Source organism: Tribolium castaneum, chromosome 9 (assembly GCF_031307605.1).
Source record: "Tribolium castaneum strain GA2 chromosome 9, icTriCast1.1, whole genome shotgun sequence".
NCBI lineage: Eukaryota > Metazoa > Arthropoda > Insecta > Coleoptera > Tenebrionidae > Tribolium > Tribolium castaneum.
In genome coordinates this window covers 5187321-5212547 of record NC_087402.1, presented here as the reverse complement: position 1 = coordinate 5212547, position 25227 = coordinate 5187321, and the positions used below count along the sequence as shown (strand labels likewise).

The window sequence follows — 25227 nt, the reverse complement described above, 5'->3', positions numbered from 1 at the left end:
CGGGCGGCGAGCTAGTGCTCCGGCTTTTATGAAATGCGGTAAACTTAAAAGTATTTGTGTGTATCTTAGCGGAGAATTTTTTTAATACGGAATCCCGGGGGAATTTGCTATAGGAAGTTAGTGTATTAAAATTTGTAACGGGTGGACATTGCGGAGGAAATAGCTGGGGCCATGATAGCAGGCAACATAACGCGCATAAAGCTGTCATAATTATATTCATAAGGTACATAAAAAGTATTTTATACTTAGGGCTTGCGAGAAAATTGTCGTAGAGGGAAAATTACATTTCCAATTCATGAAACAGTAAAGGTAAAGGCGCGTAAGTTACGGAAACTTTCCGTACATATAGGTGAAAATTGCCGAGTTTTCATCATGTAACCGGAATGAATTATGTGTGTTTTTGAATAATATATACCCACGGTTAGTTAGAGAAATTTATACATACAGCACACTTAACTGCATACGCTTTGAAATAATCTGCTTTGCGTGTGCGCTTCCGTCCTCGGCGTATAAATAAACCCTCATTAAAGCGCAAATTATCGCCCCTAGTTTTATTTCTGATTTTTCATTCAAACGCAATTTCGGTAACTCGTTTGTGGTCAAACTTTGTGTGCCATGGAGCTATACCGGAAATGACGGAGGAAGCATAAAATACATCTTCTTCTTCCTGCCGCTGATTCGACGACGCACCCTCGCCCTACCGCCTTTTCATTTGAATAATAATTTAATTCAAAAGTTGTCGGCACGGCTGGCATTATTTTCCTTCGTTTGAGTTTTCATTTTAAATATTTTAATACAAATGTATTCGCACATAATGCGCCTCCGAAAACGGTTATTTTATCGCGATATGAGATCCGTTTTAAATACCAAATGCCACAAGGGGGCGAAAATATCGAAAACCTGGCGCCTAAACTTGGGTGCAAAGGTTTTTTGCGTCTAATAACTAATACCCGATTTAGTCGCGACATCACAGACCTGTCTAGAGTCTGAAGCGGAAGCTACCCAAGTGTTTGAAACAGAACTGTGATTTCAATTTAACTCAGTTTTAGAGCTCATTCTTATTCGTATTCGTTCAACTCAAACAGTCACAAAGGACTGTTTACTTTGCCGATTTATATCCTGCCACTCGGCGATGGCTAAAGTCAACCCTTTATTTAACTGTCTGCTCCAACGAGCGAAACGTCGAAGATGTCCTTCATGTCCCCGATTTAATATTCGGAGTGAATTATGTGCATATGCCATCAAATCAAAACTTTAACAAACAACGCAAATTAATAATGTAACCGAGAGGGGAACGCCAATTGGAATCCATTATTAATTTTTATGACTTATTTTCACTTTTGAAGACGGCATTCAAATGAAACGAGAGGGTTGAAGAACTCGCCAACAGAATTTAAAATTTAAAACTTGGAACACGAGATGAATTTCTTGTTATCTTTATTTCTTTTCTATCACTGATAGGGTCAATGCAAATTTTTCAAAATACCTCGGATTCGGAAACTCGCTGATTTAATTAAAAGTTCTTTGCGGAAAACCGACGCAAGACCAAGAAGGGGATTAATTGAGCCATAAATAAACGCGAGAGTGATGAGAAAAATAAACGTAGCCATTTCAGAAGCGGCTAAATCTACGGCTTCACTTCCTTAAATTCGGATTCACTCCACTACTAAAAAAACTTGTACAAAATCTATTAAATTAAAGATTTATTTTAGGGATAAGAGTGGCATAATCTCTGTCAATTTTTATTATATCGTTTATTCATTGGGGAGAAGCAGTCAGAACGAAGCAAATTTTTGTGGGGTGTCTTCCTCCGTCCTCGCCTTTGTCGTCTCTGCCGTCTTAAATTTCGCATCCGTAAGAGCCTAGTTAAAAGTCAGAACTTTTTGTTCTTTTATATTTAGTTAGTGAGATTGAAATAAGCAACTGGGTGGAAACTTGTCGAATTTTAATAGCCGGAAATCCGTACACCGATAGTGGTAATGTCAAGGACTGAATCCTTCGTGGGAGTGTAAAGTATTAACCACGTGTATACAAGACGCAAGGAGATAAGATCGGATGGAATCCATGAACTTGCACTCTCTATCGAATGTAATCCGGCTCCGACCCTGAAAGGCACTTGCCATTTCTCAGTGTTAAGCCGTTTGGATGTCCCCATTCTCACACACACAACCATCTAATCAGTTTACAAATTTTTCAGGTGCGAAATAGAAGTCGGTCCGTAATCGCGTGAAGAAAAGGCCGGGGAGCGAACGGAACTAGCACAAAGACGATGGAGAGGAAGGATATAGGCGAGCAACTAAGGACTTCTGAACTGGAGGCGAAAGGTTCGGAGTCTAATTACCTCTCCAGAGATTCATTAATCACAAACTCCCGTAATTACATTCGCTAAGTTTATACATACATATTATAGCGTACCGCGCTCTGCCCTCGGCGCAAACAGACTAATAGTGATCTGATAACGACAAAAAGCAGTCTTAGGTTATCATTTCTTCAATTACCGGGTTAAAAAGCGGCGCCTATCTCAACCCTATTCAAGCGCGGACGACTTATCGCGATCTCGCATTCAGAAAACTCCGCATAAGAGACTTGCGAAAAAATAAAATCTGTAATATATTTTTAAGCCGTTCCGCAATGGAATTGATTAACTTATCACAAAGAGCTGACGCGCACTTTACGACTTGAACCCAGTCTACAGCAAGGCCACTTTCGACCACTTGTAGTTAGATGCTGCTACATTTCAACAAAGTTAGCCCACTTCTTCAAAACCTACAGAATTAAAGTAAGTCCAGTTATTCTCCTTTCAGAATTCGGAAAAATCTTCCCTCTCCTCTCTTCAGGTTTAGGACTGTTTTTTTTTCATTTTTATTATAAAATGCGATGTTATGAGCCGTTTGAGTCGTAGTATATACTTAAGTGGAGTTTTAACTCTAAAAATGAGTGATAAAGATAAAAGTTATGCAGACTTTATCGCTAGAACGTAAATGCTTATTTTGCTAGAATTTACAACTTGTGGTGTCAAAAGAAAATCTTTGACTCAAGAGACTAGGACCGTAAAAAATAGATAGGAATTAGTATGGTAAAAATTATGTCTTAGGTACAATAAAGCATACTTTAGACGACAGATATATAATAACAATATTACTTATTAAGGCTCCGTCTCGTGATGGAAACTTTTTGGACTCTCCACTTATACTGTAATACTGAACAGTATCGTAAAACTGTTAATACTTTAACTTAGGTAATAGCCATACGGAAATTGGTGTATGATATTAAATACTTTATTTTTTCTCTAAACATACATTTTTTTTACTTTTATAATTAAAATTAATTAATTAAAAATACAAAAACATATAACAAGTAATTATTATATCTAGTATTTTGTTTTAAGCAAAAAATTCTTAATAAAATTGTTGCTACCACTAAATGTACAATTATAAGAATTTTGAATTTTTACTTAATCATTAGTTAATTAACTATTTTTTGGGGTCAGGTGCTATTTTTTTACAGATTTTTGCACAAAACAACATTCAAGTATTGCTTGTTTTAACATAACGTAGCAAATGATACTTAATTTTTTGCAGGACTTAATATAAGGTTGGAAAGAAAGTTATTATAAGTAGATTATAATAGAACAAATTATATATCTCTTGATATATCAGGTATGTCCAATTTTTCCCTTCGGAAAAAGATCGTCGAAAAATAATGGCGAATAAATAAAAAATTAAAGAATTTGTTGTACATGAAACTTTTATTTTAATTTTTAATGAAAATCAAAAAAACGGGCAAAACTTCCTTTCCAACCGAACACCGAACATAATTATATAATTTTAATTATTAAACACTGTAGAAAATTTTGAAAAAATTCTCGGACATAGCAATAATAGCAAACGCTGAATTCTGCGTGATTATTGGTATGAGATATCATTGTAAAAATTAATATACTCGTACTTTTAGAATTACCTTTAATACTCGTATTTTATCATAAATGTTTAATTACCTAATTATTATTATTGCCTTGATGATTAGGTCTTTCACACGTAATGAGAGACATCAAATCATACAAAAGCATATAACAAGTCACATTTAAAAAGTCTTTAAAGTTGTTGTGAGAAGTTAACTTGTGAGAAGCACATACAGCAATTTTTTTCGAAAAAAAGCTGTTAAATATTAATTTTTCAAACTGGTTCACGATTAAAAAAAATATTTGCACTCATTAAATCCTATTTATTGATTTTTATGACCACTTTTTACAAAGTAACTGCCAACAACTAAGTCACCGTTGTATATTTCAAATGTCTAACTAATTATTCAAAATTTTCCGTGCTATTTCTCGAAAATATTTCGCCCAATTCCGAACAATTCGCAATGTAAGTCCGGACGACTTCAAATTTCGCGCAACTGAAATGGAGATTCCTGCACTAACCACCACGTTCGACCTGAACTGTCAGTCTGACAGCACACGTCGTCTCTATTCTAGGTTAGAAACCATGGCAAGAAATTTCGTAAAAGAAATAAAAGAGTTAAATAAAACGTACGTCCATATTAAAGACCCGGAAAAGCTGAACGCTAAACTAAACGGTATAATTACTGACGGCTTCCAACAGCTGCAAGTGGTGTCAGACTTTGACCAAACACTCACCAAACAGCACGAGAATGGCAAGCGACACCGGAGCAGTTTTCGTAAGTTTTGTCACTCAATCACGAAACTGCGGTGTTAATTGTGCCGATTGTAGGCATTTTTGAGTGCTGTCCTTCCGTCACCGAGCAATATTTGGAAGAGACAAATGCGTTAACTGAGAAGTACTTCCCAATGGAGTACGACCCCAATATTTCGGAAGAGGAGAAACGCAAATTGATGGAAGAGTGGTGGCGACAGTCGGAAAAAATCCTATGGTAAAAGTCACCCCGCTCATTATTATTTTTTTATGAAAATGTGAACAGTGGTTTAGCAGTCAGTTGTAAGGAAATCGACGAAGCCGTGGCCAAAGTGGGCAGTTCATTACGCGATGGCACTAAGGACCTGTTCCAGGCCCTCAAAAATCAGGACGTGCCTATTTTGGTTTTCTCAGCCGGTCTCGGAAACATCGTGGTTTCCGTCTTGAAGAACCAAAATGTGTACTTACCAAACGTTAAAGTAACTCCAGTCAAGACAATCAAAAGCGAATTTTATTAATTGACTTTCAGGTGATTTCAAATTTTTTGAAATACAACGAAAGCGGAACGATTGAAGGCTTCACAGGCCCGCTGATACATGTTTTAAACAAGAACGAATTCGCGATTAAAAATACTGAATATTACGATTTAGTCAAAAATCGCAACAATGTTATTTTGTTAGGGGACTCCCTTGGTGACGCTAAAATGGCAGATGGCATGGCTCATGCTAACCACGTACTCAAAATAGGCTTCATCTATGAGAAGGTATCAAATGGTTTACTCGTGGTCAAGAGTGCTGTGAAAATTTCACGAACGTATGTCTTGCATAAATTGTTACACTCAATGAAACGTCACAACCACAGCCTCCTTGGAATATTTTTTCGGTGACATCTAGCGGATTTTTATTTTAATACAGTTTAAAAAACAAAAATGATAATGAAATATAGTAAGCTCTGACGTTGATTTTTCCTTAATTGAAGCTAAATGTTGAATATTAAAAAAAGTTTATTTTTGCGCGAAAAAAAGATTTTAAAAATTGGTCAGATGTCTGACAAGTGTAGGTGTTTCTATTCAAGACATACGTCACTCTTGACTACGCCTTCCTTGATACATTTTTACAAATTTTTAGGTTGAGGGCAATTTGCCCGCATATATGGACACTTTCGATATCGTGTTGGAAGACGACCAGACCATGGATGTCATAAGAGCCATAATTAATTTAATCAAATGATTGGTGCTTACATATCACTGTTTACTTAACTGAAATATTTTAATATTCGGGTCAGATCATCTCTGATCTATTTTTAGTCAAATTAGTTCCCAAGAAACTTATTTATGCTTAAGTCATTGTTTTTCTGAAAAACAATGGAGAATAGGAGTGCTCTCAATTTGTATATTTTTTCACAAATTTAATTTGCTCACTAATTGTTTACTTAATTATACAATCCTGATTTGTAAGGTCAAGAAATTTGCTATTATCAATCTCGTGATGATGTGTCACTTTTTATGTTTTATTGAACAAATAAACAGGAAAATGACAGTTGTTTCTTTTATTTCCATTTGTCTCCTACAATGTATGGTAATTAAAGTAGTGGATTTCCTTCATGGGAAATTTGAACAGGAAATACAAGTGATAATTAACTTATTATCAAGTGGTTGAAAAGTCCACAGTCGGATGGCAATATAAAGCAATTACTTTGCAGCTTATTAGCAACAGCCTTCAAGCTCGTCCCAAACACGTGAAACGAGTTAATAGGTCAATTATTGTTTATAATAATTTTTTCGCTAATGAGTAAATAAAACTATTTCCTCCGTGGCCTGATTTAAGTGCGCTTGCAATGCGGCCTATTTTCTGGCGAAAATAAATTTAGCTCGGAAAATTTATGTCGCCGAGTTTTCCGCTAAGACAACCCGCGAATATGTAAGTAAATTATGATGAGTGGGGACGACTTGCGACTCTTAAAACGAAACTCAGTCGATCCGAGCGACGCGACGTTTGAAAAGCGAGCCGAAAAACATAAATAATGTCGATAACGCGGGTGTCGAAGATGCCGTTCGAACTAAACAATAATTCGGAAGTTTATGAAAGTTCCTACAAGAGAAACCGGAACGAATCTATAGTGTCCGTATCGAGTGCCTCTAGTTTCCATTCGGATTCCAGCGAAGATGCGGAGGGCTTATCGCGAAAGTCATCCATAGTGCAAGAATTAACACAAAAGGATAATGTGCTTGAGGTGAGGAGATTACATCTTGCGAGGGTCAGCCCATTGTTGCTATTTTTTCCGCCTCTATCTCCACAATAGATGTTTGATAATATTTTACCGAACTTGAATGCTACTTCAACAATCATATTGCATTATTGCTTCACCATTGTCTTTAATCAAGAGGGTCAAACAATGTGAACCTTAGTTTTATATCAGGCTACCAGACCACATCCTGATTGACACACGATTACATTTAAATACTATCAAACTATAACAACAATTAGGTAACTTTATTATCTAATCGCGAAAATTACTCCTGAAATAAAGCCATTCCATTGAACGTGTTTTCTCTAATCAAATTCTTATTTTAATGCACACCTTGAACTTCGCAATAAAAAAACTACAAACAACGAAATACACGACATGTTAATTTAACTAAAGTTAATTAATGGAAATGCCAACGTAATTAAATTGAGGGAAAGCCGAGGAAAATCACAGTGCATTGTAAAGAATAAAATCAAAAATCAAATCACGTAAAAATTAAAAAATCAAATTATCTTTCAATTATTTGGAAATTGTTTTCCTGATTTCCAACAATAAATTTGTTAAAAAATTTAAAATTCGTTTATGGGAAAAGCATTTTTTAACTTTCTCGGGCGAACTGTGTATAAAGAAGTCATGTAAGTCATTAATGTGATGTTCAGTAATTTAATAACGTACTTTTTTCTAAAATACCTTAGTTATTTTTTAAGTTTGCTTATTGAAAAATTCAACACAGTACACAGAGAAAAAATCTAAAATAATGAAGTATGTTGGTTTTCCTGAGGCTGTAGCTAGCTAATTCACACAATCCAAGAAAAAAGCTCAAAAATTAAAATATAAGAACTCTCTAAGAGTTTAATTTATTTATTTTAATCTATTTATTAGCAGCATTATTGATATTCTGAACTACGTAGAAGAGGATACTCTCTCGAAAACTTGTATTAAGTTAAAGTTTTCAGCTCGGTTTTCAACGAGAACACAATATAAAAACACCGGCTGATAAAAAAGTAGAAAGCATTTCCCTAAGTTATATAATAAACGACGTGCTGAAATAATTGAAATTGGTATTTTTGATCGAATTCTCCGGTCTGGTAGACGTTTATGGTGTTTTTGCAGCCAGACCATCAAAAATCGGTCTGCATGGTTCACTGCTCGTTTTAATAATTTATTCTCATTGTGGTCAATCTAATGAATTCAAGGAATTTGATACCGTCTGCAGCGAAATACTCGATCAGTTCACCTAAGAACAAGTTATTTCTTTTGCAGCTATATTAGGTAATTTTTATTTATTTACCCTTGAAACTAAACCGCATTATTATGGACTTTTGAAAATGTTACAATAAACAAGCAAGCCGGAGTGCAAGACATTTACGATGTGTACAGGATAATAAAAAGAAAGTGGCGAGGTTTCAAAAATGTTGATAAAATAATAATAAACAATAATGAGCTCAGAATCTGTGTTTTCTCTAAGATTAATCTTTATTCCGACCTCAAATGATAAGAAAATACTTGACACACGTGACCTAACTTATTCTCGGTTTAATGTGCAATGATTGGCTTATACTGTAAAATTCTAGTAGCAACGTTGGTAAGTTTCAAATTGAAAAATCCTTTCCTTATTCATTAGCGATTAAAACTGAAAAAAACCAATAACATGGGGAGGTCAAGCTTGATTAGCAATAATTTAAATTTGTGCGATGGCAGATATTATGAGGCCTATTAATTTTTTTATTACTTCTAGTTCACTTGCCCATACTAATTGCTATATTTTGCTAAGCAATTATGTTTGTACGGAAAGTTAAAGGATTATGGTTGTGTTAACACACAAACCAATGTAAAAGAAATTAATTGGTGTAAACGAAACCTCAAATTATTATTGCGTTGTTTATTAAGCCATTTCGCGGTGCTCAAATCAAGACACATTCATTAATGTCAGTGGTAATTTACTCCGCAAACACTTTGTTAATTAAAGCGAATTTTAAAAAATCCAAAGATTCGTTTACTTTACGTTTAATTTTTGACGCTGGAGATTTATGATTCAATTACTGGATAAAAATGTAATGAAATGCAAAACGTTGACATGAACACCGACTTAATTGGGCCGCATGATCGTTAATTAAGACAATCAGACGATTTTCGAGGAATTGTTATTTATTGCAGACGCGCATTGTTGAAAATAAGTGTTCCGTGTGGTGTGTAATTCCGGAATAAATAAAAATAATTGCAACTTACACGAGCATGTTCGAGCGTTTCGATTTAACTTTGGGAAACGCAATAAAGGAATTTTCTTATTTTTACACGCGTTCGTGGATATTTAGAGAATAATGAGGAATCTGGAAACCGTCTTGCTTATTTTTGTAAAAAGCTCTGTTTAAATAATATCCTATAAGAAACGATAATCAAAACAAACCTTCATAACGGTTCTTAGACGAATATAAACAAAAAAGCCGCATTACTCCATCAAAGGCGAGAAAAAATCATGTCAATGTGACAATCCATCAAGGAAAACTCTCATCTCGTCGCATCCAGCGGCAAGATAAATTTTGCACAATCAATCGATGTCCTACTTCCAGAGAAATTACGGCTTTTTCCGCCACCCATCACTTTTATATAACTTATTGCCCCTTTCCACGCCAAACCTCCGCATAAATAAACATCCAAGAGTCTGATTAAAACATTTAAGCGAAATTATTAATGGATTTGTTCCCGCTAAATGAACAGGAACGAGGTTTGCTGCGGCCGCCTTCAACGTCCAATACTTAATTATTTCTCCGTTTCAGAACGCTGATTTCAGGCGATTCCGATCGATGTCCGATGGGGCCGCCTACCGCCTCCCCAACCAGGAGCCTTTCGAGGTCTTCCCGAGTCTGCCGGACTCCGTTTTGGAGAAAATGGGACTCCTCGGCAACGGCCCCAGGTAATTGCTCGCCAACACTGCGATTTTACAAAAATGTACACAGCCTTGGACTGGCTCTGCCATTAACGTTGACCATAATCGTAAAATTACCGTTTCTTCATTCACAATGCGAATTCGTTTATTTCTCTTGCCAAAACTTTGGTACTGTGATAGCGTTGAGGAAATCAAAGTGTGATTTGTGGTGTTATTCCCAAACATTCCGGCGTGGGCGCTATACAAGAACAAAGAAAATGTTCTCTGCTTGAATAAACGATGAATTTCCGCCGATTTGCGCTTAATATAAATCATTCAAAATTGTAGCAAAGGAGCTATTTTCGGGCCTCCCACGCACCCAAATGTATGTCATAATTTGTAGCCATTACAAAACTAATTAAACTTACACACCGGGCAAATTAAACAACTGTCGTAAAACAAAAATAATTATGGGGGCCAAAAAAAGTGGAAATGTGTGAGCGCTGATAAGCAAACGGTTCAACATTGGACCAATTAATTTATTTATCACCGACTGCGAACGAATTATCTCAAACGAAACGGTGGTTTCAGTCCAATTTAAGTCAGATTATGATTGTCAGGGAGCGCCTGAGCGACGAGGAGCTGGAGCAGAAGTTCGTGGCGTTGTCTCTCGCCTTCACCATCGACGCGGCAACAATCAAAGACCGCTGCGAGCGTCAGAGGCGCTACCGCGACCAAACGGAGACCAACCTGAACACGGAAATCGAGAGACTGATTGAGAAAGCCAACAAAATGCAGTCCCTCTGCGTGGACGCGGAGACCACAGAGCTGCTGTCGGCCCTCCTAGGCCAGATCGATATCGTCATGAAGGCGTCTTCACACGCCACCATTTCGTCCGAACGATACGGAGCCGTCCAGCACGAGCACCGCATCTCCGAGTCCGTCAATGTGATGATCAATCATGTGAATCTCCTCAAGCAACAAAGGGACTCGGCCCGGAGACAACTCCAGTACACAAAGTGAGTTTTGGGAGAGTGTGTGTAAAAACCCGCTTTAGGTGTCGGTTTAGTGGAAGCGCTCATTTTTCATGCGATCACTGCGAGATTATTTTCTGGGCTATTTTAGGCGGGTCCTCCAGAATTCGAATTCGGCGGAAGCTCCACAGAAACAGATGGCGGCTAGCCAGAACGGTCGAATGATTACAAAAAGGCGGGCGAGTATTGCGACAATTTCACGTCCGATTGAAATCACGGCTAAAAGTACCGATTCTCGTAAAATTATGAGGAGGACGTCGGATTTATCCTTGCGAGCTTCCTCGTTAGCGCGCAGTTCTAGACCTAATCGGCTAGAGTAAGCCAGTGAGGGCAAACCGCGAATTTCTAATCACACGCTATTTCAGACTCGGTGTAGATCTAGTCAAGATCAAAGAAGGCATGGTGGAGAACGAAGCCACGACCAACGAATCCTGCAATAGCGATAACGAATCGAATCAGGACGATTCTAGTCCCGAGGATAGCGCACCTTCGGTCGAAACTGATATTTCGCCGCTGCCCCTCAGGTTTTACACCAAACTGTGGAGAAAAAAACTTATCCGAAATTTCAGGCATAGGCTAGTGAGGCGGTTTAGGCGGCTGCGGAAGGGCCTGGAGGAGCGATATGACAGGTGGACGGAAGACGGCACAATCCACGAGATTTGTTGTTTCTGTGCCCTTATGTGCTTCTCAATTAGTCTAATAATTATGGCCAATCTTTTAATAGAAGTAGAGTTTAGTAAACGAGGCCTGGCACCGTCGAATTTTTTTTGGTTCTGGACCACCAACGGGAATACTCAAATCACGAAGCGCATCCAAGGGGGCATCTCGACGACTTGACCTTATTTATTTATTTAATTAAACCAAAGAATAAAATTATTTTCCCAAAACTCATTTGCTTCATTCCAAACCCCCCATTAGTTTAATCGTTGAAAGGTAAACGGGGCTTAACGCCGCGACCTTTAGAAATGTCACTCCTGACTTTTCAATGTCAGTAACGTCAAAATTTCATAACCTTACAGTATTCACAACTAAATAATGGAATTAAATTATAAAATACAAACTTACGCGTGGGGTAAAAAGGGCAGGGGGAGTAAAGTGGCGAATTTGCACTCAAATGTGAACAAAAATTTCAAAATTGATGACAATTCACCGTACGCCGAACTTTGGTTAGGGACCCATGTTAATGGCCCTTCGAGTTTAAAAAACGGGGAACCCCTGGCGAATTTAATAGCAAAACGTCCGGATTACTTGGGCGCTAACGTCCGCAAGGTATTCGGTGATCAGTTGCCGTTTTTGTTTAAAGTTTTGTCGGTGAATCAGGCCTTGTCCGTGCAGGCACATCCGTCTAAGGTCAGTTGTGGTTGAAATAAACAGTTTTATTTAGTAAGATTTAGAAACATGCCGAAGAGTTACACAAACAACATCCTGACATATACAAGGACCCCAATCACAAGCCTGAAATGGCCATCGCGTTGACACCTTTTGAAGCACTGTGCGGGTTTAGGCCATTGCCAGAAATTGCATTTTTTCTTAAAAGTATACTAAATTGTGTCCTTAGGATTATTTTACAATTTTTTCCAGACATCCCGGAATTGAAAACTGCAACAGGCGATGTTGCAGACAAACATAAACACGACAGCGATTTGTTAAAAGATGCATTTAAAACTATTTTTCTAACAGAAAAAAATACAATCAGCGAGCAACTAAAAAAATTAATACACCGGCTTAAGACTTTGGGTATTTGCATAATTAATAAAATTGATTTTATGTAATTAGCGTCTGTACAGATGAAAAAGAAAGGGAAAAATTGCAAGCAAGTCTGATTGAGCGGCTTTATGCGCAATACCCTGGCGATGTGGGTTGTTTCATGGTGTACTTCCTCAACTACTTGAAGCTAAAACCTGGCGAAGCTATATTTTTGGGGCCTAATTTACCTCACGCTTACATTCAAGGAGGTATAAGTGAAATAAGTGAGTAAACCTTATGATTATTTTAACTTGCAGATTGCATTGAATGCATGGCGTGTTCGGACAACGTAGTCCGTGCTGGACTTACCCCGAAATTAATTGATTTTAAAACTTTGTGTGATATGGTTATTTACGAGGGTGAGAAACCAGAAAAGAAACTCTTCAAACCAGAAATTGGAGACTCCTGTACTCTAATTTTTAAGCCCCCGGTACCCGATTTCGCAGTGATTCAAATAAAGGTAAAATTAGGAAAATCTTTTAAGAGTTATAGAATTTGTTTCAGGTCCCTGCCAATATGAAAAATCATGTAATCAAAAAAACGACTTCCGCCAGTATTTTGATTGTGATTGAGGGCAAAGCCAGGTCAAATGATACCGATTTAGTGCCTGGAAGCGCCTTGTTCTTGCCCGCGGATCAAGAACTAAAAATTGAGAACATTACCGAAGACTTGCTGATTTATCAAGCACTTGCAAATGTGTAAATTTTGTATTTTTATATTGGTGTAGGTTTTATAAACGGGAATAAAGCAATATTTTTAAAGTAAAAAAAGTTTTATTCTTAGAAAACAAACGAAACAAAAATAAAAAACAAAGCAAAAACTATAAAAATTAAAATACTATTCGGTTGGTTCAGTCTTAAAACTTAAACAATCTTCTATCACGCCTAAAGTGGCGCCTAATTTTCATTATGGGCTGATTCCGGGTGAGATCCATTGGTAATTTCAGAGCCACTCTCTGAAACTGCATCTTGATTCTCAGTCATTTTCTCCAAAACGGCATCAATTCGAGACGGCATTTCGTCACCTGCACCATTTTGTGGAGTATTTTCCAGTTCACTACACTTATATTTAATCGAGTCATGCAGTCCTTTATTTCCCGCTTTTTCGGCCAATTCGGCTGCAAAATCGAGAAATTCCTTATGATTCCTTCGCGCTAAAACCTTGGCGGCATTTTCATATTCCTTAATCGAAATATAACTAAAATGGAATTATCAACAGTCGATAGACGAAAGAATTAATTGTACCAAAAAGCAGCATTTTCGAAATTGCCGGTGGTTACACAATGTTCGGCCCATTTTTGCGTCACTTCCGTGATAAACACGCTATTTTCCGGAAGCCTCTGTTTGGCCAAAACTAAAGCTTCCTTAAACATGAGACTGGTGCACAGTGAATTTATCGCTTCTTCGATTTTATGGCACGCTAAAAAGTACATTGCTGTCTCGAACGGATCAGACGCGGCATCCTCTGACAATTTTTTCGCGTATGACAGACACGCATCTTGCCATAATCTGTGTTAGTTAACAAAGTAAAAAAATTGATTTCCATAAAAAACTCACTTTGGCGAAACCATTGCGGCCAAATTAATAGTCGTGGGGTTGACGCGATTCTCATCAATGGCAGTTTGAATATAATCACCTACGTCCCCTTTCCACAGCGAAATCAACTCACAAGATTTAAATTTACCCTCTTTTTTCTGTTGATTATCTTTGCAAAACAATAATTAAATCATTAATTACTCTAGGACGTTTACAAACTTACAATTTGTGTCTAAAAGTTGCGACACTTGTTCCTTGGACCCAAATAACTCAAGGGGCCCTAACTTGCCATCACCTGTATTTTTATTTTCAACTTGGTCTAACAACTTTTTCATATTGCCCACTTGCATTTCCAGGTTCTCATCATTTGATACGTAAAAACTAGGCACTATGTAGTTTTTAGCTGGAGTTTTGGCTTTCGGCACCTCAATTAAAAATCGACTTTTGTCAACTTTGTCATCGCTTTTGGCCATTTTAGCCACAAGACGTTTCCTCTCAGCTAGAAACTCTAAACACACTTTTACCATTTCGAACACTTTGGAATCCTACCTTCGTCCAATTTTGGCGGATTTTTGGAAACTCTCCAAACCTGAATCATCCTATCACCTGTAATAATCAAATCTGGATCGATCGGACTCCAAACAACTGCCGGATTATGACTCAGGCAGAAGTCAACAAAAGTCGCAACTGCTGATTTCGTTGACACGTCCCACACCTAAATATTAATTTCAAGTCTGATTGTGATAATTTTGGATTAATTACATGGACCAGTCCATCCGAAGCAGTCGACGCGATTCTATTACCATCAAAAAGACACCACGCTAAGGCCAAAGGCGGCTTCACATGTCCCTCAAACGTAGCGACAATGTTTTCGGCAAAATTGTCACTTTCTCGGATTGACCCGCAATCGTAGACCAAGATCCCTTTAACTGTGGTCGCTGCAAACCAGTTACAACGAGGGGAAACGTCGGTTTTGTCCATGAAAGAATCAGGATGCCACACGATTCCGTTAAGGCCTTTTTCGTTCGGATAAAGCGTAGTAATGGCCACTAAATCGATCGTTAGCACCAACAAAGAACCGTCTTTTCCGTTCAACAAAAGCAAACGAAAGTCCGGCTTCCAGGCGAATTTATAGACGTACAAGTTGTTGGGAAGGTCCAAGAAAGACGGCCCTTGAAACTAGTTGTTATCAAAAGACTTCAACTTAAAAAAAATACCTTGGTCGGGGTTTGATACGTCATAAATGATAATCTTGCCCTCAGCCACCGCATAAAGCCCTAAGTTGTGTAAGTCCGCATTCAAAGGCCCCCACTCGACTTTATACACTTGGCTGTGAAAGTAGTGAGAAAAAAGCGTTGTTTTCTTCGAAATGAGGTCAATCGAGCCGACCTACACACAAAATTAATTTGGGGGAACTTAAGTTAAAAGGTATAATTACGCGTCCTTCCTCAGTCCCGAACCCTAGAAACATTTCCCTGGTAGGGTGCCAGGCAATCGTGGTAACTTTGTGCGTATATTTGGGATGGTATTTCTGCATTGTGATAGTTTTAGTATGTGGGAGACTCAAATCCCAGATTTTGATACCACCGTCTTTCAAACCGATCGCAAGTCTGTTCAAATATTTACTTAAAATAAAATTAAACGAATGCGAAAACAAACCGATTGGGATCCAAAGGTGAAGTATCGCAACAAGTGATGAACGCAGTTATGCACGAAAAACACATCCGTGTTTTTTCCGCGTCCAAGTCAAAACAAACCAAGTTTCCGTCTTGGCTCCAAGTCCACGCACTAAGTTCGTGTTTTTCGCGCCAATTGAACGCCGTCGTGTACTTGGGAGGGGCCACGATGTTGAAAATGAGGGATGAGTGTTCAAGGTGGACAACTCGGTATTGCTTGGGTCTAAAAATTTTTATTTTTAAGTGAAGATTAACAATTGGTGGGTTATACGTTTTGGGTTTGGGCAAAGGCCAGGCTAGAAGTTCGTCCTTTGTTGACGAGGTCAGTAATAAATCTGGGGCAATCCAACACAGGGACATCCAAGTGCTTTCGTTCTTCCTGCGATTGTTGCCCTTTTTAGCGGCTTGGAAGAACGTCTGCATTCTACCGTCAGTCCCCGCCCGCCAGATGTAAACACTTTTGTCTTTTCCACACGATGCGAGCAAATACTCAGCTCTTGGTTCTTCCTCAATCGGTTCTACAACCTTTGGAGATTCCTCTGGAGTAGCAATTTTTGGCGACTCCTCTGGAGTATTATCATGTTTTTCAGTTTCTGATTCCAGAACGCTATCACATTCGGATTTTTCCGGCGAGTCAAACTTCTCGCGGGTTTCGTCCGTTTGATCAGTCTTCACTTCTGAGCCCGTGTGCTCAATATCCTTCTCATTTCCTTCATCTTTATCTTCGATAATTTCGGAATCTAGCACAGAATCGTCCAAAAAGTCGCCACTTGGGTCGTACAGTTTCGGCAGAGGCCTACCACAGTCCACTTCAGGCACAAACTCACGTTCACATTCAACTTCGCTTTCTGCCTCGTTATCAGCGGCTGAGTTTTTTACTTCCGCTGATTTTACAAGTTCTGGTTCAAGCCCTAATATCTTACTTTTCAAAAGATGACAATCTTTCAAAAAATCGGAGATTGTGTCCGAGAGGGTTTCTTTACCAGATGAGGCTTCGCCATCATCTGCATGAACTAGATTTACCCAAGGATTGACCTTTTCTTTGGTCTCAACTGTCTTATCTGAACTAGAACCCTCATTGTGCTCACTTTCGCTTGATTTATTTTTAACCGTATTCTGGCCATGTCTCGGAAAGATATTTACGGGTGCTGGACACCAAGACAAGCAAACAACCGCCTGATAATGCCCCCTCAATTTATACAAAACTTGCCCATTGCCTGGACAAATTACATGAGCAAAAAGTATTTTTTATGCGCAAACTTACGACGCAAATCGGCCACGATCACCACACCGTTATTTAGTCCAAAGGCCATGAGCCAGCCGGCATGGGGGCACGACGAAAGACAAGTCAGAGTGACTTTACTTTTGAATAAATCTACCAAAGGCTTGGACTCATTCGTGTTGATATTCCAGACGTGTACAAAACCGGTCGATGACGCACTTACGACGCGATCATCACCCGCAAAAACGGCCCCAATTACGGGGTTTTTGTGTTCCTATCATCATTATCTCATTGTGCTTTCCTTAAAAATACCAGACTTACCACATGATCCCTATTCGACGTTTTCTTCTCGAAGGTATCCAAGTCCCACACCTTCATCACGCTGTCTTCCCCCAGGGACACCACGTACGAATGGGGCTCCTTCCATCTCCTGTTCAAACTAACGGAAGTGAGACTGAAACATCAATTGTAGAAAAACGGCCAAGAAACGTAAAACTCAAGTACAGTTTAGAGTGAGCCGAATGAATCAATTTCACTTCGGCCGGTTCTTCGGGGCCTTTTTCCCTAACGATAACAATATCGCTTTTTGCGCCATACACCAAGGTATTGTCAGGGGCACACGCCAACACTGAACTCCTGTACCAAAGGGGCGCAGGAGGAACAGCTAACTCGTTCATCTCACCAAATTATTCAACAACTGAACAAGTAACTTTTAAAACGCATTTACACGTTATTTTCACATGTGGTTGGGCGAGTTTGTGCACTGAACAAGACGTCTGAACCGGAGAATGTTCACCCGTCCGAAATTAATTGAAGTTAGCACCATAAACATTACAGTCGACCAGACAATCCCTGCACGCATTTCCACCATTTCCCACCATTCTCGTTTTCTACAGCCAAGTTCTGTTACAAATTAAAGCTTAACTCATCCAAAAATTACCGAAAAAAGTTATTGGTCGTTACCTGATTATTTGTTACATTCTGGTAATTTTTGCGAGTCGATTTAATTTATTTAATGTTTCGCCACCCTTTTAACTTACGCTGTTGGACGTTTGACAACTGTCACGTGGCCATGCAGGAAAAATGTCAACAGTAATGTCACACGTCACTGTTCTTTTAACACAAAGTTAGATCTATTTCGCAAAAATACTTCTATAAATCTATCATTTTCTGTAATAATGGAGTTTAAAGTGTTTACTTTGAATTGCTGGTAAGCTGTCATGTGATTTATGTTACAAAATTGCACAAAATTCTTAGGGGCCTTGCGGTGGTCTCCAAGAACCGAAGACACCGAATGCAGGCAATAGCTGAGAAGTTGGCGACTAGCCAGTACGATGTAGTTTGCCTCCAAGAGATATGGCTTGACTCTGACTACCAGTTAATCAGAAACAAAGTCTCAGGGGTGTTACCATACTCTCACTATTTTTACAGGTAAATTCAAAAATTCAGTTGAAACAAGCGTAAAGGTGAGTTGTAGCGGAGTCACGGGCTCTGGCGTTTGTATTTTATCGCGACACCCGATGGAGGACGTTTTTTTCCACCAATGGCCAGTAAATGGTTACATTCATAAAATCCACCATGGTGACTGGTTTGGTGGAAAGGGCGTGGGTTTATGTAAATTAAAGGTGAACAATTACACCGTCAACGTCTACTCTGCACATGTAAGATTTATTTTGCTTGATGAACAACACAAAGAGTAATAATTTTAGTTGCACGCAGAATACGACCGAAATTGTGATGAATACCAAGCTCACAGAGTGCTCCAATCTTTCGATACCGCTCAATTTATCCAAATGACGTCTGGAGACGCCGACCTAGTAGTCCTGGCCGGGGACTTAAATACCGAACCTGGAGATTTAGCCTACAGGATAATGTTGAGTGTTCCGGGACTTGTAGATGCGTTTGGTGAAGCTGGAGAAACGGTGCAGAATTGTGTGGCGACAAATGAAAGCCTCACTAATAGTTACACACCCGTGGCCTTACTCAAGAAAAACATTCCTGGCAAAAGAATCGACTATATCATGTATCATCCAGGCTCAAGTTTACAAATCGATTTAAAAAGCTACACATTGCCGTTACCACACAAAATCCCCGGATGTGCGTACAGTTACTCGGACCATGAAGCAATCGCTGCGACTTTAATCGTCACAAAGAGCGAGATAAGGTCGCTGAAAAGCGACCAACACATGAAGAAAACTGTCCTTGAAGAGAGCATAGAAATCTGTGATGACGCACTCAGGGGCTTGAATAACCATAAATATTTGTACTGGTTTTTTACGTTCGTTTTAATCGTGTTGCTGGTTACGACACTTGCAACTGACCTACCTTTCGGCTACAATCTGAATTTTATTTACCACATTTTGAAAATTTTAATCACCCTTTTTATGTTTTACACTTTGATGATGGCAACTATCTGGAATAAAATCGAACGTCATGCTGTGATTGCGGGCAAGTTGGGAATGGAGACAGCTTTGAGGAAATTAAAAGCCAAAGATTTGTAATTATATCAGGGCCAAAACAAGCTCAGTATTTTAAATCAAAGACCAACACCTGTTGCTCATTTTTTATTTGGTTTGTACGACTGTGATCGTTTCTGTACCACTGGTGAATAAAGTTTTCATTTTTTAACTGTTTGTACTTTTTTTCCCCGCCTATTTTTGAACTGAGCGCAACTTTGCCATCTGTTTGACGCTGATTGGTCGGCGAATTTGTGTTTATTCTCTTCATAAATGCGGTGTATTACGTGGTGTTCAAGAACTACAATAAAAATAATCTGATAATAAATGAAATACAGCCTAAGTAAACACCAATTTGAGTTAAGACTGTGGTGCTGAAGCTAGTGTTGTAAGAGTGCTGTGTAAAACTACTTCCGGATTTTGAGGTTAGGTATGTCATTTTATTTTGTCGGTCTCTAGAATTTTAATTATTTCATCGTGAAGTCGGCTTTTTTGTGCATTTTGTAGTAATAGCGTGTCGATAGTTGGGTAAGAGAGTGCGTTTTTGTCGATATTTGGCGTAATTTCGTAACTAATCGATTGGGAAGTGCGTTCACTAACCTTTCAGGTTAATTTTTTAAATTGGATTAGTCCCTGACTTATATTAGTAAATACTGCTTCCGTTTCGTCATCCTGTAATCACGACACATAATTAGTGCCCGGTTTGGTTTGCAGGACAATATATGATCACAAAATGCTTAGAAGTCTCGTTCCGGCAGTAATCACGTTATTGTTGATATTTTCGGCGGTAAAATGTGACGAAGTGGACGATTCTGACGAGGCTACTGTGGAAGTAGAACCGGAAGAATCACACATTGATATCCCCTACGAAAGTCCGAGCCCCCTTGACCCGAAAAAGGTCTATTTCGCCGAGCATTTCGACGATCCAGACCAGTTTGCGAAACGTTGGATAAAATCCCAAGCGAAGAAAGAAGGGATTTCCGAAGACATCGCAAAATACGACGGTGAATGGCAACTTGAACCAACCCAAAAAGACAGTCTAGTGGGCGACAAAGGTTTAGTGCTTAAATCAAAGGCTAAACACGCTGCTATTGCCTCCTCTCTCCTAAAACCGTTTATTTTTGATACTAAACCATTAATCGTGCAATATGAAGTAATATTCCAAGACGGCCAAGAATGTGGCGGAGCCTACTTGAAGCTGCTCACCCAGGACTCCGCCAGTAAAAACTTGAACAACTTCCACGATAAAACCCCCTACTCGATCATGTTCGGCCCCGACAAGTGCGGTAACGACCACAAGCTCCACTTTATCTTCAAGCACCGCAACCCTCTCAACGGGAGCGTCGAGGAAAAGCATTGCAAAAAACCCAAAGACCGCATTGAGGAAGTCTTCTCCGACAAACTCCCCCACTTGTTCACCCTTGTCCTGCACCCTGACAACACCTTCGAGATCCTAATCGACAACAAAGTGGTCAATTCGGGAAGTTTGCTTGAGGATTTCACCCCGGCAGTGAATCCTCCGAAAGAAATTGACGATCCTAATGACAAGAAACCTGAGGATTGGGATGAAAGGGAGAAAATCCCTGACCCAGATGCCGTGAAACCTGACGATTGGGATGAGGATGCGCCGGCTCAGATTGTTGATGAATCAGCGGTGAAACCGGAAGGTTGGCTGGATAATGAACCGTCGCATGTTTTCGATCCTGATGCAAAGAAACCAGAAGATTGGGATTCGGAAATGGACGGGGAGTGGGAACCACCGCTTATTGATAATCCCGCTTGTAAGGATGCTGTCGGGTGTGGGCCTTGGGAGCCCCCACTTATCAATAATCCCGATTATAAGGGGAAGTGGAGGGCGCCGCTTATCGATAATCCTAATTATAAGGGGAAGTGGAGGCCCAGGAGGATCCCCAATCCCGAGTTCTTCGAAGATAAGCATCCCTTTAAAATGCAGACTGTTGTAAGTAAATGGTTAAAAAATTATCTTGTTTATGTAACTGTAATTATTGGTGCCGATATGTTTACATTATTTTTTCTTCTTGTTCAAATTTATCAGTTGATTTTGTACACTATTAGAACATAGTTTACAAATCTGCAGTCAAAATTTGGCTGTCAGCTCTAGTTTCCTCTCCAGTTTCCAGAATTTGTGAAAAGTATATTTCGATATGCTTTGTACAAAAATAACAAATTCTGAGCTTCTAATTTTGTTAGCAATTTTTTTAGAGTGCCTAGGACAGTGAGAAAATGGTAAAAGAATTGCCTCTTGATAAAATTGAGCCAACTTGAAATTGACACATTTATTTTTGCGATTTTTTTTTATTATCTTTGGTTTTTGGCAGAATTGTAGTTGTTTAATTTCCATATTTTTACCGAAACTGCGTATTTGATTATTGCATTGTTGCCTTCAACAAAACATGTTGCAAAAAAGAATTGTTTGTGTCACTACAAAAGGATTTAGTTGCTATGTGAGATATGCTAACTAAGGAAGTAATATATACTTAGCCACACCCAATCGTTTTTATGCTTATTTTGGCGAATTTGCGTTCGTATTGTGATAAAAATGTTTTGTAAACCTAAATAAAGAATTGTATTTTTGCAATTCATTCAAGATTAATTTATCTTTGGACAAATAACTTTTTTCAGACCGCTGTTGGATTTGAGTTATGGTCAATGTCAAAGGACATTTTCTTCGACAATATTATTATTACCGACGATATTACCGTTGCGAACCATTGGGCAGACGCCACTTTTGAAAAAAAGAAGCAAAAGATCGCCAAGGATTCGGTTAGTATCTGTTTAATTTAAATGAATTTTATTATATTTGTGATTTTTTACTAAATAAGAGGACACTGTGGGGTCGTCTTATGAAAAAGTTAAACTATAAACCTGTACCGTGGTTCTTATATTTCGTTTATTGCGCCATACCGGTTTGTTGTTACATATGGTACCTCTACTTCTGCATTCAAGAGGTATTTTCGTACTGCTAGTTATAGTTTTCTTTGTTTTGACATAGGAAAGCGTAATTCAAAAATTAGCTACCTTGACCAATGATTACCCTTGGCTTTGGGGAGTATACATTATCGTACTAGGCATCCCTGTTGTTTTTGTATTATACCTTTGCTGCAAGCCTGGATCCTCTGCTAGTCAAATTCAGGTATTTTGGCTATTGCATTAAATTTTGCGGTGTTAATAAGTGACAATGACAGGAGAAAGAGGAGCTTCGACAAGCAGCGCAACATAAAAAGACTGACGAAACGACTGAAGATGTTGTAGAAGAAGAAGGTAAAGAAGAAGAAGAAGATGAAGTAGAAGCTGAAAATGCAGAAGACGACGATAGAGAAAAGAATTCAGGGCCTGATTCCGACGAAGAAGAGGAATCAGAGGAAAAAACAGAGGTGAGATTCAGTCGTTAAAATTAAAATTGGGTTTATCATGTTCTCGCAGGAACAGTCATCCAAAGGTGCAGGTGACGGCGCGAGGAAACGAAAAGTTCGTAAGGAGTGATAGTAATTTTTGTATAACTTGCACCAGCACTGTTTTCATCATGCAATCCTGCAGTTGTATTTATTTACGATTGTTTGTTTTTTTGCTGTACATTATTCGTTCCATTTTTCCTTAGGAAATTTGTTCTTTTTGAAAGAATAGTATAATTGTAGTTGTTACGTTTTCGAATAAAGTATTTGACAGCGGTTCATTTTACTGTATTTGTAAATAATCAAACGGAGGGCTTAAGGGAAAGGTATTAAGCCGTTTGTATATTTGAGGATTATTTATTACAGAAAATAAAAAACATGGAACTATTTTTTGGTAATTTGTACCATTTCACCGGCAGCTCTTCAGTTTCCCAGACCAAATTCGCCCGTACTAGTATTATGTCATTGCATGATTTGCATCAGCGATTTTTCTATATTATATTTATAATGTCCTGTGATTATGTAATAGTTCAGAGGAAAATAAATTACTTAAGTTTATTGTGTGTGGAACTAAAGCTACAATAAATAAACTTAAAAATAATCACTTGTTTTGTTAATGCACAGCTGATCTTTAATCCCCGCGTTGTGCGGCATTTCTTGCAACTCTTCAGTCAGCGGAATCTGTTGCGTGTGCGAGATCGTGCGACTTCGCCTCTTAAACTCCCGATTGCGGTCCTTGAAAGAGTTATATTTTCGCATTATCTCCATCTGAACCTCGCTGTTCAAGAGGCAATAAACCAAACTGGCAAAAAGTCCTTGAAACGCTGTAAAAGTCTGGTCAAAAAATAACCACATTATTTCAAACGTCTGGTCCTCCAGCGCATAGAACGATAACACGAACGAAATCGTGTAAGGGATCCCGAACAGAGGCACCAAAATTAAAATAGCACGGATGAGCTTTTGGTACTTGGTCCAGCGCTGCTGAATGTACATCGAAGTCAGTTTCACGAAAAGTATTCGGACGATTATTGTAAATAAAATGAAATTGATCTAAAATTTGGTGCTTCAAACATTTTTTTTTAATTAAATTGGAAACTCACAACCACCGTAAGTCCGATCGGGACATCAATCAACATTGCAATAAATTTACTGGATTTTGTTGTCCAACAGTAAATATTTTCATTCCCGGCCTTTAGAACAATCCACGGAATTATGAAAAGCAGGGGGATCCCCCACCCCAAACTGTAATAAATTACAACCCCGTTTTCCGAAAGCAATTTCAAAAAGAGCAAGTTGTGTAAATAGGCGCCCTCCATCAGAAGAAACATGTAATTTGATATTATGAAATAATTCCAGAGACTTATTATAGCTTTACAAACCCAGGACTAAACAAAACCGTTAGTTTTTTTCTATGTGATTGAAAAAGCTACTCACGAAATTAGTTTTGTTGTAAACTAGCTTTCCATTTATTTGAATAATTTCATGCGGTAAGGCCGTCCCCTCGATGAACAATCCGTCTTTTATCAGAGACATGAGGGCCCTCATTACAAACGAGGCAAATAAGTGAATGTGAAGCTTATTTCGAGCGCAGTGTAATCGCCTAAAAAAATTTCTCACTTTTATTTTTTCCTATGGTGGCACTTACTTGATACGTATGAAGACAAACAAAGATATAATTAGTGAGACCGTTGATAAAATGTAGCCACACTGAGTAATATTTTTGATAATTGGTAGCCACTTGTTATACAGAGTGTGGTTGCGGAGCGAGTCATCTAAAATCGGATAAAATTCGGAAATGTTACCACATTGACTGTAGTTGGTCCATGATTCGGTCGAATTCTCGGGGATAAACCACTGGCCGTCACTGTCGCATTGTCTGGTGGCGTAGTTCTGATAAATTTGCCAAATAAATTGGAGTAAAGTTCAGAATTACTTACGTTTCTGGTCCATTTTATGTACTCGTTCGAGCACGACTGGTTGGCCAAAAGTCCAGCGGGAGTCGGCGGCCAGCACAAGATATCGTCGAAAATCAATTCGCAGAATTTCCCAGTGATAATTTCGGTGGTTTTGCTCGCGTAACACTTTCTTTTCGCTGTGTTCAGAATGTCCTGAAATTCGCTCATCGTCCTTGCGGCTTTTCTTGCGTTCTGTAAGGTGATATTGGGCGGTATGCTAATATTTTTACTTGTTTACGAACCGAGTCCACTTGACATAGATGAATCGACTATTTTTATTTTATTAAATCACTTAAAATTCCTCATTATTGAGTAAAATCATCGAATAATCGTTACATAATTGGTTGTTACTAGCCGCTTCTTCGACTGCTATAAATTTAATTAATGATTCAATCGGAACGTAAGCAGTATTTTTTCAAATT

General features: G+C 38.6%; 7 protein-coding genes across 14 annotated transcripts; 5 read left to right on the top strand and 2 right to left on the bottom strand.

Moving 5' to 3' along the window:
* The first annotated feature begins 2163 nt into the window (after positions 1-2163).
* Positions 2164-6193, top strand: cN-IIIB (cytosolic 5'-nucleotidase IIIB). 3 transcript variants are annotated; one of them, XM_064359021.1, is made up of 6 exons: positions 2164-2324; positions 4478-4680; positions 4734-4893; positions 4942-5134; positions 5185-5418; positions 5783-6193. In XM_064359021.1, the coding sequence occupies exons 2-6, from the start codon at positions 4488-4490 to the stop codon at positions 5882-5884; spliced, it is 882 nt and encodes a 293-aa protein (XP_064215091.1). In that variant the 5' UTR covers positions 2164-2324; positions 4478-4487; the 3' UTR covers positions 5885-6193. The 3 variants fall into 3 exon arrangements, with proteins under 3 accessions (XP_064215091.1, XP_008192155.1, XP_975111.2); XM_008193933.3 differs by lacking the exon at positions 2164-2324 and adding an exon at positions 2645-2779; XM_970018.4 differs by lacking the exon at positions 2164-2324 and having other exon boundaries at positions 4265-4680.
* A 192-nt stretch (positions 6194-6385) lies between these two features.
* LOC100142441 (uncharacterized) lies at positions 6386-11689 on the top strand. 4 transcript variants are annotated; one of them, XM_001815963.4, is made up of 6 exons: positions 6393-6887; positions 9680-9816; positions 10389-10787; positions 10894-11118; positions 11168-11326; positions 11372-11689. In XM_001815963.4, the coding sequence occupies exons 1-6, from the start codon at positions 6678-6680 to the stop codon at positions 11637-11639; spliced, it is 1398 nt and encodes a 465-aa protein (XP_001816015.1). In that variant the 5' UTR covers positions 6393-6677; the 3' UTR covers positions 11640-11689. The 4 variants fall into 4 exon arrangements, with proteins under 4 accessions (XP_008192154.1, XP_001816015.1, XP_015834470.1 ...); XM_015978984.2 differs by lacking the exon at positions 6393-6887 and adding an exon at positions 7570-8487; XM_015978985.2 differs by lacking the exon at positions 6393-6887 and adding an exon at positions 8559-9627.
* An 87-nt stretch (positions 11690-11776) lies between these two features.
* Mpi (Mannose phosphate isomerase) lies at positions 11777-13318 on the top strand. The gene is made up of 6 exons (XM_969995.5): positions 11777-12152; positions 12197-12338; positions 12384-12539; positions 12590-12757; positions 12806-13008; positions 13053-13318. Exons 1-6 carry the CDS (start codon positions 11838-11840, stop codon positions 13248-13250), a joined length of 1182 nt encoding a protein of 393 aa, XP_975088.1. The 5' UTR covers positions 11777-11837; the 3' UTR covers positions 13251-13318.
* LOC100141744 (gem-associated protein 5) lies at positions 13302-17796 on the bottom strand. The gene is made up of 13 exons (XM_001815722.4): positions 17486-17796; positions 17303-17435; positions 17024-17255; positions 16031-16976; positions 15743-15982; positions 15522-15693; positions 15301-15472; positions 14846-15255; positions 14633-14798; positions 14307-14591; positions 14105-14252; positions 13793-14056; positions 13302-13745 (listed from the first exon to the last, which is right to left on the bottom strand). Exons 1-13 carry the CDS (start codon positions 17656-17658, stop codon positions 13445-13447), a joined length of 3642 nt encoding a protein of 1213 aa, XP_001815774.1. The 5' UTR covers positions 17659-17796; the 3' UTR covers positions 13302-13444.
* A 260-nt stretch (positions 17797-18056) lies between these two features.
* On the top strand, positions 18057-19609 carry nSMase (neutral sphingomyelinase). Its single transcript, XM_969971.5, has 4 exons — positions 18057-18191; positions 18239-18412; positions 18459-18642; positions 18691-19609. The coding sequence occupies exons 1-4, from the start codon at positions 18160-18162 to the stop codon at positions 19480-19482; spliced, it is 1182 nt and encodes a 393-aa protein (XP_975064.2). The 5' UTR covers positions 18057-18159; the 3' UTR covers positions 19483-19609.
* Positions 19610-19666: 57 nt separating this feature from the next.
* On the top strand, positions 19667-23451 carry LOC663930 (calnexin). 3 transcript variants are annotated; one of them, XM_008193929.3, is made up of 6 exons: positions 19667-19862; positions 20152-21397; positions 22081-22221; positions 22451-22591; positions 22644-22832; positions 22882-23451. In XM_008193929.3, the coding sequence occupies exons 2-6, from the start codon at positions 20171-20173 to the stop codon at positions 22939-22941; spliced, it is 1758 nt and encodes a 585-aa protein (XP_008192151.1). In that variant the 5' UTR covers positions 19667-19862; positions 20152-20170; the 3' UTR covers positions 22942-23451. The 3 variants fall into 3 exon arrangements, with proteins under 3 accessions (XP_008192151.1, XP_008192150.1, XP_975051.1); XM_008193928.3 differs by having other exon boundaries at positions 19667-19867; XM_969958.5 differs by lacking the exon at positions 19667-19862 and adding an exon at positions 19871-19965.
* On the bottom strand, positions 23387-25201 carry LOC103312672 (parathyroid hormone/parathyroid hormone-related peptide receptor). The gene is made up of 6 exons (XM_008193931.3): positions 25048-25201; positions 24788-24997; positions 24496-24740; positions 24285-24450; positions 23951-24235; positions 23387-23900 (listed from the first exon to the last, which is right to left on the bottom strand). Exons 2-6 carry the CDS (start codon positions 24971-24973, stop codon positions 23442-23444), a joined length of 1341 nt encoding a protein of 446 aa, XP_008192153.1. The 5' UTR covers positions 24974-24997; positions 25048-25201; the 3' UTR covers positions 23387-23441.
* Positions 25202-25227: the final 26 nt, after the last annotated feature.